The following is a 19,106-nucleotide window of genomic DNA, read 5'->3' on the forward strand; positions in this document are numbered from 1 at the left end:
TCCTCTCCCTTTTCATAACAAACCGTATTCAACACAGTTCACTCGGCCTGGATTACTGGTCACTGCTTACATATCCTTCTCCCTAGCTTAGAAGGCTACTTGTAACCTATGAATCTCATCTTCACCTATCCACCTCCAGCCACCGTAGAGTTTTACAAACATGTTTGTTGAAATGACCTTTAAAAATTGGAAATCTGAATTAAGTTTTATTCTGGGTAAACTGACCCATGTAATTGCTATTAAGTGGTATTAGCACTTTTGTCAGAAAGATATCTAAGCTTAAAATAAATATATAAAATACATAAAACATTTTAATTTGCTGTATACTATATTTAGTTACATAATATTGTACTTTAACATTTATATTAATTTGTATAATTTACATTATAATTATTATCCATTATATGATGTGTGTGCATGTGCGCATGCTCAGTCCACTAAGTCATGCTGGACTCTCTGCGACCCCACGGACTGCAGCCCGCCAAGCTCCTCTGTCCATGTAATTTTCCAGGCAAGAACACTGCAGTCAGGTTGCCATTTCCTCCTCCAGAGGATCTTTCCCACCCAGGATAGAACCAGCATCTCCTGCGTCTCCTGCATTGTCAGGCAGATTCTTTTCCACTGAGCCACCTGGGAAGCCTCTGTTATATTATACTGAATTGTATTTAGCATATCAAATCAAAGATAAATAATTTATCTTTAAAACATAAGTTCAAGGAGACAAATGTCTGAATCCTAATATTCTTAGAAACTAGCTAAATGCATATAAGGAAGTTGATTTCCAAATCAAATTAACTGCTTTAATTTCTATCACCAGCAGCTATTTAAAACACTCTAGCCACAGGTAACACTACCACCACATGTTAAATACACAGAAATAGCACCTGTATTTAAAAAATTAAAGCTTTATTATTACGAAGGGTAACCACAGGTGATGTGGACACAGTTGTCCAAAAAGAAACGCTCTAAACATCGAAACAGGAGGCCTACAAAAGTGGTGCACAAAGAAGGGAAAATCATAAAAGACAGAGAAGTTAATCTCTTAGTGAGAAACTGACAAAAGGGATCCAAAGTGGGCAAGATTTGGTAAAGCCAAAGCCACTGCAGAGAAATGCACGTGGTAGTTACGGTGTTGAGATGAACACACTTTAAATGCATTGAGTCCAGAAGCGGCTATAGAAATGTGCATTCTTGAGTTCAAAGAAGCCAAAGTATTTTCCAGGTTTCAAAAACAAACTCTCATAAATTGTTATTAGGCTGATACTACGTTCCTTGTCTCCAATAACTCAAAATACGTAATTCCTCTTCTCTAAAAACAAAATCCTAAAATAAACAAGACAGCATCACATTAAAAACACAAAAAACTCAAACCTCTTCATCAAGACTGAAATGCCAAGTTTGATTCAAGGACTAAAGATCTGACATTGCTACAATACAGTTTTTTCAGTACTGTGACTCATCAACTTTAAGACATTGTTAAAGACACATCACTGAAATGACCTTCCTCGTTTTTTCTCCTTTACCAGTCCCCCAACATTCCTCCCCTACACACACATACACAGACACACACACATGCAGAATGGTCAAATCCCATCTATGTTAGTCCAGAAATGTATCTCAGAGATGTTCCCTTCTTTCCATCCTCACTGCCAAGTGACCTCTATCAAACTCTCACCTCAATAATCATGGTAACTTCCTAACTTGTTCTCTTGCTCCAAGGCCTCCTCCCTTCTGCCACTCCTGGCCCCAGGAAATCCCCATGCTACAGAATACCAAAGATATTACTCTGATGGTATCACAACCCAATTTAAAAATCTTTCATAGTACCCCAATGCTGATACAATGTCCAGTCCTTAGCATGGAATTTAGACCTAATTTTTATATGCCTGTTTTGATGAGCTCTTAGAGAAGGATTTGTATCTTAATAACCTCTGCTATCCTTATATATAGCAAATATGAAAGTGAAAGTGTAGTTGCTCAGTCGTGTCCGACTCTTTGCAACCCCATGGACTGTAGCCCACCAGGCTCCTCCTATATCCCAGCGTGAGACATAGTTCTATCTTTTTCATCCAAAAATAATGAAAATTGAAAACATCATTTGATTATCAGATCTGAAATTTGGAAAAATTCATCCTGATGGACTTGAACAGACAACATCAAGGAAGCAATAGAATGAATTAGAAGACCTGCAAGGGCTTTCTTCATATTCTTAACCTTTAGAGTATAGCATGTTTTAATAAAGGCTTACAGACTGGGAGTTTTCTGAACCAGCTCTCAACTCATACCCCAACAATTTCAAATTTACATAGGAAATATCAGACCAAGTACCTGAAATTGAGACTATCTTATCTCAGACTTAAAGGTACCCTTAAGAGCATGATGGGAGGGACCCTTGCATATTATATAAAAACCAAATTGATGAAGTCCTCTCTGGCCTAGATCCTGACTGTTTTAAAGCCGTCAAAGAAAGTGGACTGCCCATTTGGAACAGGTAGTTTTACTCAACAGCCCACAGGTGAAAAATAAACAGAATAATCATCTAAATTTAGAGCCTGGTGGGCTACAGTCCATGGGGTCGCAAAAAGTGAGACACGAATGAGCGACTATGCACAGCGCACAGTACGAATCACAGAAATTATGTCTTTCCAATGTATTGTTCTCAAAGTTCATTAATGGCAATTAATGAAGATTATTAATCTATAGGTAACAAGCTTCCTTGCTTGTTGATTTTACAAAGAAATAATTCTCTCAAATTCTATCTTAAAGCAAAAAATTACATATTGATTTATAAAAATTAACGCATTAAGGTCACTGGAATATAATCTTAATATTTACCTATCAGAAACTTTAAGAAGACTTACATTCTACATCTTGTATTTGATCATATCATAACAACCTGTTCTCTTTAACTGTTGGACTCGCTATGTGTTATCCTGTGTCCACTGCCTAAGAGCTCGTTAATTACCTAAACTATATCTCCATAGGTCTTGTTAATTACCCGTCTCCTGTCTCAGAGGACCTTGTTAATAACTTGTACAGTCTCTCTAAAGAGGTCCTAACAACACATTAAAATTAAAGATGCTTTTCTTTTAGCACCTGTCAAGTGCTGTAAATTGAGAAATTTTCACATCAGTTTATTAGCCTACAGTAGTTTTTGTGGATTTTTTTTTTTTTTTGGCTTGTTTTCTTTTCTCAACAGATTCTCTGTGTATCTCAATCTCTCAGCTCAAAATAATAATAACTTAGCAAAGTTTGTCCTTTTCTGTTAGGGCTTTTTTTGTTTTCAATTTTGACGTCTATAAATATCAATTTGCATTAGTAAGTTAGCAAAAGGATAGCACGGTTGGTATCTTCAAATTAACCCATTGGGAGATGTACCAATTAATGAGAGCTATTATAATGAGTATTAGGATGACAAAGGGTAAAAAAGTTTCAAGTCGTATCTGGGGAGTTAAGCATAAAAGTTCTAGTTAGTGTTAAGGGAACTAATCACATCACATATTTCAGGCTCCCAGTCATCGTTTCATTAGATACATTCTGTAAACCCCTGGGCACTAATGGATTAATGGCTCTAAAAATCATCTCAAAAGTTTTTGTTTTCTGTCTCATAAATGAAGTTACAAATTGTCAGCTGTGTAAAAAAGATTTATAGGCTGCCATGAATAACAGGTAGATTATCTTTAACATTAGACAAATATGGACAAAAAGTAAACACTGCTATTAAACCTTATGTGGGGTGAGGTTTATTAAACCAAAGACTGTGCTTTAAATTTAAATAGGAAAAAAAAATGTTGTAAGGAACATTATAAAAATGATGGCTTTAAAACTATGAATAGGGTCTTTTCTTTAGGATGATTTGTTTACTATAACTTTGAAAAATAAATACATAAGTTTATTTTTTAATGGACATATTATACAACTTCATAATAATTGTTACATGCTCAAAAGCCTATGGTGATTTTTGCTGTGAAACTGAGAAACACATTTAAATATATACTCTAGGTAACTCATTTTTTTTGTTTTTTGCAGCTTCTAAGAAAGGCATGTTACAAACATCAAAGGTACTGGAAAAGACCCTGATGCTGGGAAAGGTTGAAGGCGGGAGAAGGGGATGACAGAGGATGAGATGGTTGGATGGCATCACCGACTCAATGGACACGAGTTTGAGTAAACTCCAGGAGTTGGTGATGGACAAGGAGGACTGGCATGCTGCAGTCCATGGGGTCGCAAAGAGTTGGATACGACTGGGAGACTGAACTGAGCTGATACCATTAGGCAAAACTGTAAAGTACGTATGATAAATATGAGATCTTGATCTCAGACACTATGCACTGCCCTAAAAAATAACTGGCTCAAGTTGAGAGCTAAGAAGTGGACAGATTCTTCCACAGCAGATACTGCAAAGGGGAACACAGGAATACACACTCTAATAAAGTCAAGGATACCAGGAATGTTACACAACAAATTAAGTTCTCATAGCACAACTAAGAGTTTGTTTACATGGTTTTCACAACTACAATAAGGCAGAAAATAATGAAGGGAAAGCAGGTTCTTTGTGCAGGTCTTAAAGAGGATGTTCCCAAAACAAAGCTCTCTGGTAAAAATATCTCCCATAAGGTCTCGCTCTTTGATGAGCTGCCTCTAACCTCTAACAGCATTAGCTCATCCTACAGAGTAGGCTTAGGTTCTTGACTATATATTTTTTAAAAATTTCAGAATAAGATATACACTACAAATTTTTTCCTTGTATGAATGACTTCCCTTAACCAGGAGGAGTTCTTCAGTCCTAAACTGGAACTTCAGAAGAATACACATCACAAATGGAGATTCTCTTCAATTTCTTACAGGTAGCATACGAACACAAGCACGTTTTTTAAATGTTGTTCGTCATGACTGATGCCTAGGTATCACCTGAATCCTAAAAAACAATTCATCCACAGATGCCATAAATACTCAACAGTCAGACATTCCTGCCTGATTTTCAATGCCTACTATACTTTAGTTGTTTCTTAGCCATTCGACCAAATATATACTCCTCTCAATATCCCTGTTTAGTCAAGCTGATTTCCTCACTGATCCCTCTACTTATTCAGGGCCCCGCAGACAAAGCTAGTATGACTAAACTGTCCCTTCAACTATGAGTTTACCAGCAAAACTCCTGATTCCTGTTCATATATTAAGTACTTACTGAACTTTCATGAAATAGATGATGTAATTTAGATCAACAATTTTTAAGCCTGAGAATCAGCAGGAAGTCTTTTTTTTTTAAACATGGACTTTTATTTCTGGGCTTATCCACTGAAGATTCTAATTTAGCCTTGCAGTAGGACTCAACCGAGATATAAGCAAAACAAAGCAAAAAAAACCCAGGTGCCCCTGATGATCAGCACGGAGGACCTGCAGTGATCTAGGTGCTGCATGCATGTGCTCAGTCTTGTCTGACTCTTTGTTACCCCAGGGACTGTTGCCCGCCGGCTCCTCTGTCCCTGGGGTTTTCCAGGCAAGAATACTGGAGTGGGTTGCCATTTCCTTCTCCAGGGGGTCTTCCCGACCCAGGGATCAAACCTGTGTCTCCTGCACTGGCAGGCGGATTCTTTACCACTGAGCCACCTGGGAAGCCCCCGGGAGCTGCAGGCACCCACAAAAGAAGATACAGCACAACTGCTCAGTAGTTTACACAAGTTAGCTGGGAAAAATAAACCAAGACAGAATAAACACTGTTCAGCAATTACGTTCTGTATCAGCAGAATTCCACAGAAGGGAACACTATGTTATCAATCAAGATAGGATTAAAGAGTTTTCAACATCAAGGATAGTCTGAGGACACTCAGAGATGAGTGAAGAGCACATTCCACAGCTGAGCCAAGGAACGGAATTGGCCAGGCTTACAGAGACCTCAGGGTGGAGAGGTGCAATAGGAAATGAACCCACCTGGAGCAGAAAGGTGAAGTACAGGAAAAGAAAAGCTGAACAGTTAAGAAAAGCCTAAAACACAATAATCCTTGACAATCAGAAACAGCCGTTTGGGTCTGGTGTTGCAAACCAGTGATGCTGAAAGTGTTTTGAATTAGGCTTCCTTAAATAGAACAAGAGGCATTATGGCCTAAATGCTAAATAACAAAGCTATGTGCTATAATACATAAATGCAAACATCACAGTAATTTAATATTCTGAAAATTTATTATTCACAACAAGGTTCAGCAGTTGTTGTTTATGAGGTGGCCTTCCACATGCATTCAGGGACCCTATCTATGGCTCTCCAAAGACCTCCATCTAGTTAGTACAGGTTCAGCAGATTATCTGTGTAAAAGGTCAAGTAATAAATATTTTTGACTTTGTGGGTCACACAGTCTCTGTCATAACTACTCAACTTTACTATTACAGCACAAAAGCAGCCATAAACAAATGGGCAAGTTGCATTCCAATAAGACCTTATTTCCAAAAAACAGGAAGCAAGCCAGATTTGGCCCACAAGCCTAGTTTGCCAACCATCTGTCCAGGGCATGGTGGAACAGAGGAATGTGGAGGGCTATATAGGAGGTTTTCATGGACTAGCCCTAAAACTGGTATACAGTCACTCCCCGGTATCTGCAGGGCATTGGTTCTAAGACCCCAGATTACTCAATTCTCTAGATGTTCAAGCCCCTTATATAAAAATGCCTAGTATTTGCAAGTAACCTACACACATCCTTCCTGTATACTTTAAATCATCTCTAGATTACTTATAACACCCAACACAGTGTAAGTGGTATGTGAATAGTTGTAAATACTGTGTAAATGGCAGCCAGCAAGCAGCAAGATCAAGTTTTACTTTCTGGAACTTTCTAGAATTTTTTTCCCCCAAATATTTTTGACCCAAGATTGCTTGATTCCATGGATGCAAAGAACCCAGGGATATGGAGGACAGACCATTCTTCTTTTCCACTAATACTTCAGTAAGCCAGAACTTGGTCACCTGTCCCCACCTAAGAGAACAGTCTAGTTGGGACTCTCTTCTAAGAAAAAAAAAGAAAGAAAAGCAAATCTGCTTTGGTGAACATACTTACCTATTTCCACTTTCCAGAGGGAAAATAGCCCAGTGTTGAAGAATTAGTCGTGAACAAATTATTGAATATGGTATAACAAACATTCAGGAATACTGGTTTTGGGAAAGTTAAATATTGCTGATGTAAAAAACAGTCACTATTTTTTTTTTATTATTTAACTGTAGGGTTAACCACATAACATTAGCTGATACTGATGCTGCTAAACCACCCGTGATTTGTAATTAAAAACAGGAGCAGTAGCAATTTTAAAACACAAACACCACCAATAGTTAACTGATAAAATTCTTCTTAAAACTATAAGAATTCCAGCTGCACTTTCACATACATGTATAGTAGGACTTCTACAGCACACCAAGTGTTAGAATGTTGTCCAGACTTCTCAGAGCTGGCATCCAGGACACACACACTGCTGTGCGCTCAAGTCCAGTACTTTTCTCGGGTCTGCAGCTAAACCATGTTTCTTAACTGGCGGCACTCAAGCCAGGACACGACTGAACACTGCCCACTGGAACAGCAGCAGAACAAGTGTGGGCACCACTGCCAGGCCTGGCACATAAAGACATCCACGGGATCCTCCACTCTTGCTCTGCTGCACAGCCCTGGGGGACGCACATTAAACACCAGTATTACAAGGAAGGAGCCTGGCTCCTGAGCAACCGTGTGGAGCCAAGAAACAGCGTGGAACAAAGCACTCACGTGTCATGCTAAGGCGGGATAAACTTTTACTGGAACAAGCCAATGAGATCTAAGGTTGTTTACTGCAGCTGGTAACCTATCCTAACTGTTCTAATACAGAATTCTTAACAAACTTCAGAAATGTGCCAGTCAGAATATGAATATTACCTTTTAGTAGTCCTTTAAGACTCATTTATATTTCTATCATCTTTTGTTGTTGTTGTTTAGTCACTAAGTCGTGTCTGATTCTTTTGCAACCCCATGGACTGTAGCCCACCAGGCTCCTATGTCCATGGGATTTCACAAGCAAGAATACTGGAGTGGAATCATGTTTAGTTGTATATAAAAATACACACATCTGCCTTTATGGATCTGTTGCTGGTCTATCAGAAAGACCTTCACAGCCCATCCTGAGCTGGAAGCAGAGGGCTAAGGGAATGAAGGGATGATACTAGTATTTTAGGAAATCCATCTGCTGTACCATATGCATTTATTCAAAAACTGCTTTCCAATACCTGTTACCTACTATCATGCTGGAGATTAAGGGTTAAAAGGTGAATGAAAAGGAGGCTCTGTCGTCATGTTGTTCATGGAGGTGAGGGGGTAAAGTGGTCAGATGAGTGACTAGGGGGATGCCCACAGAAAGGAAGACCTAGGGAGGACCAGGCTGCAGCACAAGGAACAGCGACTTCTGTTCAGAGAAGTGGGGGTGGGTAAGAGGAAAGAGACTGAGAGTTAGCAACTGCGGGGAAAGGGATTTCAAAGAGCCCTACTCTTTGTTGAAGCAACCCAAAAAAAAGCTAGCTCATTTCCACTCTGTTTTATGTAAGACTATGGGATCTATTCCAAGAACAGAAGCAAAATGCTATAACTTTTGTGATTACTAGGTGATTTCGTCAGCTCGACTTTACTTACAAACAAATAAAAACTCTAACTTTCAAGAAAGTATTCCTTAGTACAATTTTTTTGGCATAAGGAAAATTCTCCAGTGGTGATCACACACATTATTCAGCCAGAGGGTAACAATATGGTTCCCACGTTATCTGCGATCACAGGGAACCAGTTTACTCAAAGAACAAAATTCAGTTCCATACCTACGTATTTCACCCTTCACTTTGTTCAGCTTTCTCACAGACATCAGCCACAGGAGTCCCGAAGACTCTGTAAAGAGATCTATTTAGCATTACTGGAAAAAAAATAATTCATAGTGCGTGTCCTAGTGATACGAGTCTATAGTTTCAAAAGTGCATTTGGTTTGGATGTTAAGGTAAGAAATTGAAAATGTCCCATATAACTGAGGAATGCTATTGGAAGGAAAAATATGAACAGACCAAGCTATCTTAACTATATCCTTTCTAACTCCACTTGAGACAAAGTTGCTTTCCAAAAATTCGAATTGCACTATCTTCCTAGATCTATTTATAGTCAATCCTTCTATTAATTTACCTCTAAAAGACACTTGCTCCTTGGAAGAGAAGCTATGACAAACCTAGACAGTGTGTTAAAAAGAGACATCACTTTGCTGACAAAGGTCCGTAGAGTCAAAACTGATTTTTCCAGTAGTCATGTACAATGTGACAGTTGGTCCATAAAGATGGCTGAGTGCTAAAGAATTGATGCTTTTGAATTGTGGTGCTGGAGAAGACTGAGTCCCTTGAACTGCAAGGAGATCAAACCAGTCAATCCTAAAGGAAATCAGTCCTGAATATTCATCGGAAAGACTGAGGCTGAAGCTCCAATACTTTGGCCACCTGATGCGAAGAGCTGACTCATTGGAAAAGACCCTGATGCTGGGAAAGACTGAAGCAAAAGAAGGGGTGGCACAGGGTGAGATGATTAGATGGCATCACCGACCCAATGGACATGAATTTGAGGAAACTCCAGGAGTTAGCACAGGACAGAGGAGCATGGTGGGCTACAGTTCATGGGGTCAGAAAGAACTGGACACGACTTAGTGACGAAACAACAACAAACCCCTTTACCGCAAATGTTTTCCATTTACCACAGAGATGGTTTGTGACATAAAAAGGAAGAGTAACTTCGTAGGAAATCTACAGATGTTTTTGCCTTCATAGTTGGCATCTTATGAATATGAAGAAAAGAAAATTTTAAAATGAAAAAAACCTATTGTTTTTTTCATTACTTGCGATCATTTTATACACATATCATCTTGCTGTTGTTCAGTCACCAGTTGTGTTCGACTCTTGAGATCCCAGGGACTGCAGCATAACAGGCTTCCCTGTCCTTAACTATCTCCCAGAGTTTGTCCACTGAGTCGATGATGCCATTGAACCATCTCACCCTCTGCTGCCCCTTCTTCTCCTGCCCTCAATCTTTCCCAACATCTGAGTCTTTTCCAATGAGACAGCTCTCACATCAGGTGGCCAAAGTATTGGAGCTTCAGCATCAGTCCTTCCAGTGAATATTCAGGGTTGATTTCCTTTAGGATTAAAGCTCTAATTTTGATAGACACAGCATTAATACTGAAGTAACCCAAAACAAAGCCTCAATTTGGCAAAACACCACGCTCACTTTTAAAACATTAATTTTTAAGTTCATGTAAATAGCCAAGTGTAAGGCAATTACAAATTTGAGGACACCTATTTTTCCACATACTGCCATAATTTAAAAATCATTTTCCTACCATGTCCCATTGTTTTTGTTTTTCTTTGACTCTAAAATTATGTAAATTATCCAATCTCTAAGTTATCTCAGATAGTTCCTGGCAATAACTTTGTTCAGAAAAAGTTCAGTTGAGGGGGAAAAAAGCAACTACATTTCTATTTACCTCTGTGGTTTCTTAACACAATATGTGAAGTATAGTATGTAAAATACCAACATGAAATATTTGAGAATAGCATATCAAAACCAAGGACTTCTCAATAAAATATTAATACCATATGATAAAAACATATTTCTTTGAAGTATAAAGAAAACTGAACAATAGTTTCCAAAGCTACAGTGAATACCCATTTATTTTGATAAAAGAAGACAAAAGAAATACTAGCTTTCCCTGGAAAACTCCAAATGCATGTTTTAAGAGATCAGAAGACAGGCAGGAGATCACAAGCCTAAAAGGGTGATTATTAGTACTATTTTCTGTTTATAGTGGGACAAAACAAAGCAACGTTCCTAAACAAAATATGACATGGCACTATATAAAACGTAACAGCAACCACTGTTTATGGGTTCCCTATTTGGGGCCTGGCTTTATGCCATGTACTTTATCACTTATCGTCCCCCAATCCTACTGAGAATGTCTCATTTTCCTTATTTCAAAGACAGAGATGCGGAAGTTGAGAGAGGTCACAGAGCCATTAAGCAGGTTTCTCACTGGAATCTGACCACCATACGTTCTTGACTCGGGAAAGAACATCTATGTTTCACGGCAAACAGTCTACCATGCTCCTCCATGATAACTGCATAAGATTCCAATAGATTCATCTTATTTTTTGCTTGAGGTTTCCTTAATCAGCTATTCCACCATTCACTTCTGCAAAATGCATCATCTTACTTAAGCCATACAGTTCCAACCTGTACTAAGGAATTAGAAAAGTACTACTAACATAACTGAAAACTCAAGGATTCTGACAATCTAAACCTTATCATGATAGATTATTTCTGTTAAGTCATCATTACAGATACTCTGTGATGTATTTATAGTACCCCCAAGGTTCACTGGATTCCAATAAACATTACTCCAAATAGCCATTTAATAAGGATGTATGTGCATGCTAAGTCGCTTCAGTCATGTTCTACTCTTTGTGACCCTACTGGCAGTAGCCTGCCAGGCTCCTCTGTTCACGGAATTTTCCAGGCAAGAAAGCTTGAGTGGGTTGCCATGCCCTCCTCCAGGGTATCTTCCAGACCCAGGGATTGAACCCACGTCTCTTCAGTCTCCTGCATTGGCAGGTGGATGCTTTACCACTAGTGCCACCTGGGAAGCCCTTAATAAGGATAGCCAACACCTATAAAGAAAACCACGGGCTTCCAAGGATAGAGAAAGCTGACAGACTTCAAGTCCATGGGGTCGCAAAAAGGTGGACACAATTGAGCAACTAACACTTTCACAAAAACCATTAATACTTAACTTAAGCCAGTATTTCTTAAAGAATAGTCCATAGGCTGCTACTGGCCCACAACCAATCAATGAAAAATAACATTTAGAAACTCAACTCATCACTTAGATTTCTGGCTTGAATTAACACCCACTGGTGATTCCCTTTCACCACACCTCATCAAAAGCTACATAGTTTTCTCCATAAGTTTCTGAGAGTTTCTGGCCAACGTTAAGTAGAAAGAAATATAATGCAGTGGGGATTAAGAATCTTTTATCCTTCTAAGATAAAAAGTTCAGTTCCAAAGATGTACATACCACCTGGCTCCAAAATTAATTATAAAAACAAGATTAGCATTTTTCTCAAATAAAATGAAAGGAATTTAAAAAGGATATTTGATACTTTCAAGTATAATTATTTTCCAAAATAGCACAACTTCCCCATGTTTAAGCTTACCTTGAAGATGGCATTATATTTGAAGCCCTGAATTTTGTTGTAAACGGATTGGTTGACTCATAGTCAAAATAGTCCTGCCGATGTTCACTAAATGCATTAGGTGATTTCAAATCACAAGGGCTATCAGCTCCCCCGTTGTTAAGTTTATCAGATCTTCTATCTTTTTTTCCAGTCACTCTTTCAAAGAGGCTGACTTTCTCCCTTTTTTCTCTCTTGTTTTCTTTTCTTACTTCAATTGATTTTGAAAATAAATTCACGCTGCTGTCCCATGATTCACTGCTTTCTTCAAACGGATTTTTCTTCCTTGGCAGTGTTGCAAATTTTTGGGGTAATGAAGCAGTCACATTTGTAAATGGGTCATTCTGTCTTCCGAAAGACGATTCACCTTCATCCACACTGCTGTCAGGCTGGTTCATTTTAGAAGTATCAAAGCTTAATGTTCTTCTGTGTGGAGATTTGAGACTTCCTGCAAACAATTTTGTAGTTAGTACATAATCAGTGACACATTATATCACACTATTTGACACATCCTGTGTGCATACTCCTGCTTTTAGAATGAGAGCAATTAGCTATTTAAAGATATGAACCTTTTAAAATAGTCAAGGAAAACAATCTTAAAATGCTAAGGTACAACAGTATGTAGGCTAATAACAATTAGTATCTTGCTAGACAATTACTAATTTACTCAGCTCAGAATGAAACAATCACATAAATTATAATATCAAAACTAGAGGTTCTGCTCAGCATTATAGTGCTATATAAATTCTCACTGTTTTTTCAACAGTAGTATTAAATTTACTTTCTTACTTCTGAACAAGATTCTTTTCTAGGAAAATTCTGATGAAATGGAATATTCATTTATTTCAGTCTTCTGCGATAGGAGAAATGACAAGTTAAAAAAAAAAAAAGCAGCAGCCAGGCCATGAAAAGAGATCGACTCATTTTTATTATCTAATTCTATAAATATAATATTGAATTCAGACCAGCTCTGTCTTTAAACTTAGCAATTTTGAGTATAGTAGGTACTCAATAAATATCTGATGACTACTTTAGAAAATGCTAGCAAGAAACCTCAATTTTTACTAACTTTAGAAGTCAAACTTTAAAAATTAAGAAGGTAGTTCAGATCAGAGAGGATCAATGAGAAAGAATGCATACATCACTTACCACTTTCCGGAACTGCTCCAAAGGAATCTATCTGGCGGCCAAGAAGATGTGTTTGAGCAACGGTGCCAGACTTCAGCTTCTCCGAGCATACGTGGGCCCCAGTTAAATCAGACATTGAATGTGCTGAAGAGAGTCGCTGAGGACCCAAAAGGAAAGGCTTTTTTGGTTTAGATTTCATCTGTATTTCACTACTTGAAAATTCAGTATTGGCATCAGGCATGTGAGAACTTGGAATGATTGCAGAAGATGTATCAGAAAATGTCCCATCATTTTTTCTACCTTTCATCTTATCTTTTAATTTTGCAAAAGGAGATCTTGTTTTGTCCTTCATTGATAAGTCAAACATACTTGCTGTCATATTGTTCCTCATAAATTGAATATTGACCTTTATCTCACCCCTGTTTTTGGCTCTTTTTCCTTGTTTGGATTCTAATCTAAACCACCTTAAAGAGAAGGAAAAACTGGGTTGTAATATGTAATGAAGAGAGGATTATCGAGCTCTGTTGTATACAAATAGTTTTTTAGGTAAAGTTACTCTACATCAAGGCAATCTAAGCACTGAAGGAGAAGCCAGAGTGCTTCCAGTTTTATTCATGGCTTCATTTAAAAAAACAGGGAGGTCTCTCCCATGTACCACATACATAAGGAATCAGTCTTTTTTGAAAAGCTATTTAGACAACTTTTTCTTTCATGATTTGAAAATCACGCATCAAAATTTCTTACCAATAATAGCTATTATGTTTCCATCTAGTGCAAGGGTGGCTCATGGCTGAAGAATATTGTTTAGCATTAAAAGACACTGAGGTAGAGACCCTGAAATAATTCATCAATACATAGTATTTTTGAGTACCATAAAATAATAAATAGCAACCAAACCTTTAATAAAATAATATTCAGCCTCTGAGCCAAAACAGTTCTTCTGTAAAAGCTATTAAAAGAATTTTGTTAACATGGGAGACTACTCCATACAGTTTGTTCATCATGAAAATTGCTTACAATGTAAATTGTGTGTGTGCGTGTGTGAAGTCATTTCAGTCGTGTCCGACTCTTTGCCACACTATGGACTGTTGCCAGACAGGCTCCTCTGCCCATGGAATTCTCCAGACAAGAATACTGGAGTGGCTTGCCATGCCCTCCTTCAGGGGATCTTCCCCACTCAGGGATGGAACCTGTGTCTCCTGCAGCTTCTACATGGCAGGTGGATTCTTTACCGCTGAGCCAACGGGGAAGCCCACAATGTAATTAAGATTTACATAAAATGGGTCAAAGCCTCTTCCTGAATAAAATATGCAAAATAAGTAAAATGCAAGAAGTGACAAATGGTAATAAGTCTTGTAAAGCATGTTTGAAGAAAAAAAGCTTAAATGCTTCCTCTTACAATCTCTGTTTCAATAACTTGCTACTGTGACAATGCCAAATAAAGCTTATTTTAACTGGACCCAAATCTTACGCTTTTAGCCACTTGAGTGAATTACACTGCCCATTTTCAAATGATGTGTAAAATGCAGAATTTATTTTGGTTTATTTACAGTAGTTTTATCCATGAAAATTTCTCCAGTTGTTGGTGTCATAAATGGTTAGTCTACAGGGCAAACAGCCAAAAAGTACAAACTCCAGCAGAGATGAGAGTTCCTACAATGTTTCCACGTTGCTTAAACAATGAAGAATATCCATTTCTGCAGACAGGTCATTATTTAAATACAGCTCTGCAAGTGTTAATTTTCTTAAATAACTCAGATCTAATTTTACAGAATACACCAGAAGAAGCTACATTACTATCAAGTGGAACACTAGTTTCAAAGATCTTTCCAGGCAAAAGAGAACTGGCACATAATTTGTATGTGTGTGTATATACATATACACACACACACCAGCTACATCTTAGAAAGTAACATGCAAGTGAAATATTTTCAATTTAATCAGTTAAGATCTAGTTGCATCAAAACAAGCAACTTTTAAAAAACAGAAAGTCTTATAACAGAAAGCATTAACCTGAGACCCCCAAATAGAGAAAACCCTTTATCTGAGGCAAATGGTGAAATGTGAGGATTCAGAAACTAGAAATAAACGACAGCAATAAACTCTGCGGAACAGAGAACCTCAACAACACAAAGGTGCACACTCCCAAAGCCTGAAAACAAAGCAAGGTTATATACCCAATTACTAACTCACAGCATGCCAGATCTGTGTATGTAACAAAGCATGGCAAATCTGAGGGGGAAAAATCGATAACAGAATTTTAGAGATGACACCAAATAAATCAGTTAGCCCAAAATCCTTATTTCACAAAGAGGAAACTCAGGCACAGAGTAAGTAGCTTCTTAATGTCAGACTGGCGTTAACAAGGAAAACAGACAAAGCTGGCCAGTAAGAGCTGCATGAAAATAGTAGTTCTTTTGTATTTAATGAACCACATACATGATAATAAGGTTAAACGCATACCAGGTTGTATACCACAGGACACTGTACTTAATCAGGAGACTCAATCACAAGGGCAAGGTAGGTTTTGTCTTGCTGGAGTGTAAGCTTCTTGAAGGCAATTTTCCTTGCACTAAATAAATGTTTACTGAATTTTCATTTCTAAAACTATATTCTTAAAACAACAATACTACAACTCTGTGTATGTCTGTGTGTATGCTGCACCATTTTGTTCTCTGGTTAAGAAACGCTGAAGACTTAGGTACGCTTTAATGGATAAAAGCAAGTCAGTGTTTGAATATAAACTCTAAATACAGTATTTTCCATCCTCCTTGACCAAAAAAAGTAAAACACACACAAAAAAAACCCCAAAGACCCAACTGCAAAGACCTTTAACAAATATACCAACTTAAAATATAGGCATGACAAATAACTCGAGCTGCTTTGTTTGGAAAGTGATATAACAGGGAAGTCTTAATGAGACCTTCAAGAATCATTCCAGAGATAGCACTTGTTTTCCTTGGCTTCTAAAAAGATAAAAGGAAGACACAGCATTTGAGGCTTAGTGGATTAATGCTGATTTTATTTTTTCACCTCTGGAGTGTTAGATTTAAACTGTATATGGCCTCTGTTCAATTTTTGAGTGGGCACAGGTCCATGTTCAAAAACCACCACACATGTGGGAACTATTCCCAAGCAATTGGTGCTGTGTGGTCAGAAATGGGACAAGATTGGCAGGAAGGGTGCCAGAGGCCAGGACGCAGGTGCATACACAGCCGCACACACAAGTCCTAAAACCTGCATGTGTTTGAGTCATACCTAACTTTTGGATGAGTATGGTTGGTTATTACTTTTCATGAGCATTAAAGACAAACAAACAAAAAAATCAACATGGCCCACTTCTGCTGTTAAAAAAAAAATGAACTGACACAACGTAATAGCATAAACAATTTTACCATTCTATTATTAAGTACTGTACTGTTTTCTTAAATCTTGTGCCTGAACCAATCCAGACGCCCATTAAAATGGGAGATATAGCAAAGTTCTCTTTCCAGGTCCCACTCATGAAAGTGTTCTGGCTCAGGCCCTTTATCCCTCTCCTTGAAAGAAGGAAAAAAGCTTTTAATTCCAAGATATAAAAATAAATCAAATGATACTTTTAGCCACCACGCTTCTTTCTTATCATGGAAGACAAGCTATAAATCCTTGTCTTTAGTGTCAAGAGTAGAAAGTGTCACACCCAGCAGTTCCATGGGACTTCCAAATCAGCTGGTCGCCTTCATCACCCATACCCATTTTCTAAAAAGCACCTGGGGAATACGCTGACAAGGCTCAGCAATGTGCAGAATATTAAATATCTTTCTTGCAATACATCGGTGGCTCAAGTCTGTCTCTTACTGGGCCATATGTATAGCTGTGCTGCAAAAGGAAGCTATTAACTATATTAAAAAACTAGAAATATTACGAATAAAGAGATCTCATCAAATATGTGGTCTCCATTTATCCACAAATATTAGGGATTTAATAACCTGAAAATCACTTTGAATGCAATAACATCACAAGCACTGTTGATAACATTTAACCGCATTTTCCTCCCCAAAAGTTCTAATCCATTTTTTTTTAGTAGCCAATAGAGAATTTCTGTAGGGAGACGATGATATTAGAGTATTGCTTACAGCCAAATTTATTGTAACTGTGATGTTGCCAAAGATAAGGAGTAAAACAAGAAGAAACTTTAAAAGTGTATTCCATCTTCAGAATCCCTGGTTTCACAGTCGGGCCTACTTTCATTTGGAACATTTATATTACAGAGAAAGCCTGTAGTATATCATTCATTAACACTAAAAGTACTGTAAATGCAGTATCAAATTTGAAGATGCAATAAACTTAAAAAGCTTACATTCAAAACACTTCTAAATATTATTTAGTCAGGTCATCCAGAATTGGCAATTTGAAATAAATTAGTCAGTGATTATCCATTTTTCAGTTTAAATTTGATGAAGAACTCCTCAGAGGTAACTGAATGCTATTTCATAGCTATCAATCAGTATTATTAAAATCACTGATATATATTCAACTTTACACTTTATTTAAAGCGTTTTCTCTCCTTCTAAAATATTTTCATCTCTTCAGTTTCCTCTGGCATTCCTAGTATTACTTACCTCTCTACCCTTTTACCTTACATATATTAAACCTTTAGGTCCTTAGGTAAAGACCTGATTAAAAAAAAACTTTTTCAATAAAAGCAAAAATTTCAATCAAGAGAAGTCTGCAGGAAGGTATGTATAGAAAAACCATGACATGGTTGTTTTAAAATATAAGAAAATAACATGATCTTCAAGAAAGTTTTTAAAAGTGTAAATATCAGTTATAACAGCAAAACTATTTTTGAAATGTTACATCCCCTTATAAATTCAACCTGTATTTTTCTCCCATTAATTCCATCCACTTCAAACATTCTTTCAGACTAATTATAAGTTTAAAAAAGGGGTATCACTATCGCAGAAAACATATCATTTTTCAATTTAAGACATAGTATCCTAGTTTTAACTTATATTATGGTTTTTTAAATTCGAATATATCTAACCTAAGCTTGGAAGTCATATTAAAAAGTCCATGTTTTTATTGAATATGTCATTTCATCACCAGAATTCAATCACTGTCTCCAATCTGATAGCATTTAATATGGTCTAAACACACTGGCTTTGCAGAGCTAACTTTGAAGTAACTATGTTCAAGAATGAGGATGTCTGTACATACTTTTAAAACTTTTTTCTTTTAATAGCTTTAGACTTCACCACGATGTACTGACCCTGAAATCTGAGCTGAAATAAAAGTCAACAATGTTTATGATGCTGAAATAAAATATTGAGTTCTAAATTTGGTAATTCACCACTTGACAGCTTCAGAGTTCAACTACAAAATAAAATATATACATAAATATATATAAAGAGAGAGAAGAGATTTACTTTTCTGATGTTCCATTTTCTGAAAATTGTAATGTTTAAAGATTATAATAATTTAAATTGATCAACAACACTATGGCCCAGTCCTCTTATAAGTAGTGAAAGAATGTTAATTTACTTAAAATCCTGCGCAAAATATTCAATTATTGAGGATGTTTACCTCAAACGAGAGTAACGGATCATTAGACTCCACTTTAAAAAAAAATGTGTCTTCACAAGGGCTATTTTTACTTCAGATTTATGCAAATTTGGTGCTTAAAACTGGGTCATATTTCAGTCCAAAAACCAATGCCCCAAGTAGACAAATAATTTCCAAGAAC

General features: G+C 37.2%; 1 protein-coding gene across 1 annotated transcript in view; it reads right to left on the reverse strand.

The window, feature by feature from the left end:
- Positions 1-19,106, reverse strand: part of RAB11FIP2 (RAB11 family interacting protein 2) — a 42,964-nt gene that overhangs the window by 22,567 nt on the left and 1,291 nt on the right. Inside the window, exons 2-3 of the mRNA XM_020894442.2 lie at positions 13,403-13,845; positions 12,236-12,701 (exon numbers count right to left, since the gene is read on the reverse strand). Of these exons, the coding sequence (XP_020750101.1) occupies positions 12,236-12,701; positions 13,403-13,845 (909 nt within the window). The remainder of the gene's footprint in view (positions 1-12,235; positions 12,702-13,402; positions 13,846-19,106) is intronic.

The sequence above is a fragment of the Odocoileus virginianus genome, chromosome 7, assembly GCF_023699985.2.
Source record: "Odocoileus virginianus isolate 20LAN1187 ecotype Illinois chromosome 7, Ovbor_1.2, whole genome shotgun sequence".
NCBI classification, from domain to species: domain Eukaryota; kingdom Metazoa; phylum Chordata; class Mammalia; order Artiodactyla; family Cervidae; genus Odocoileus; species Odocoileus virginianus.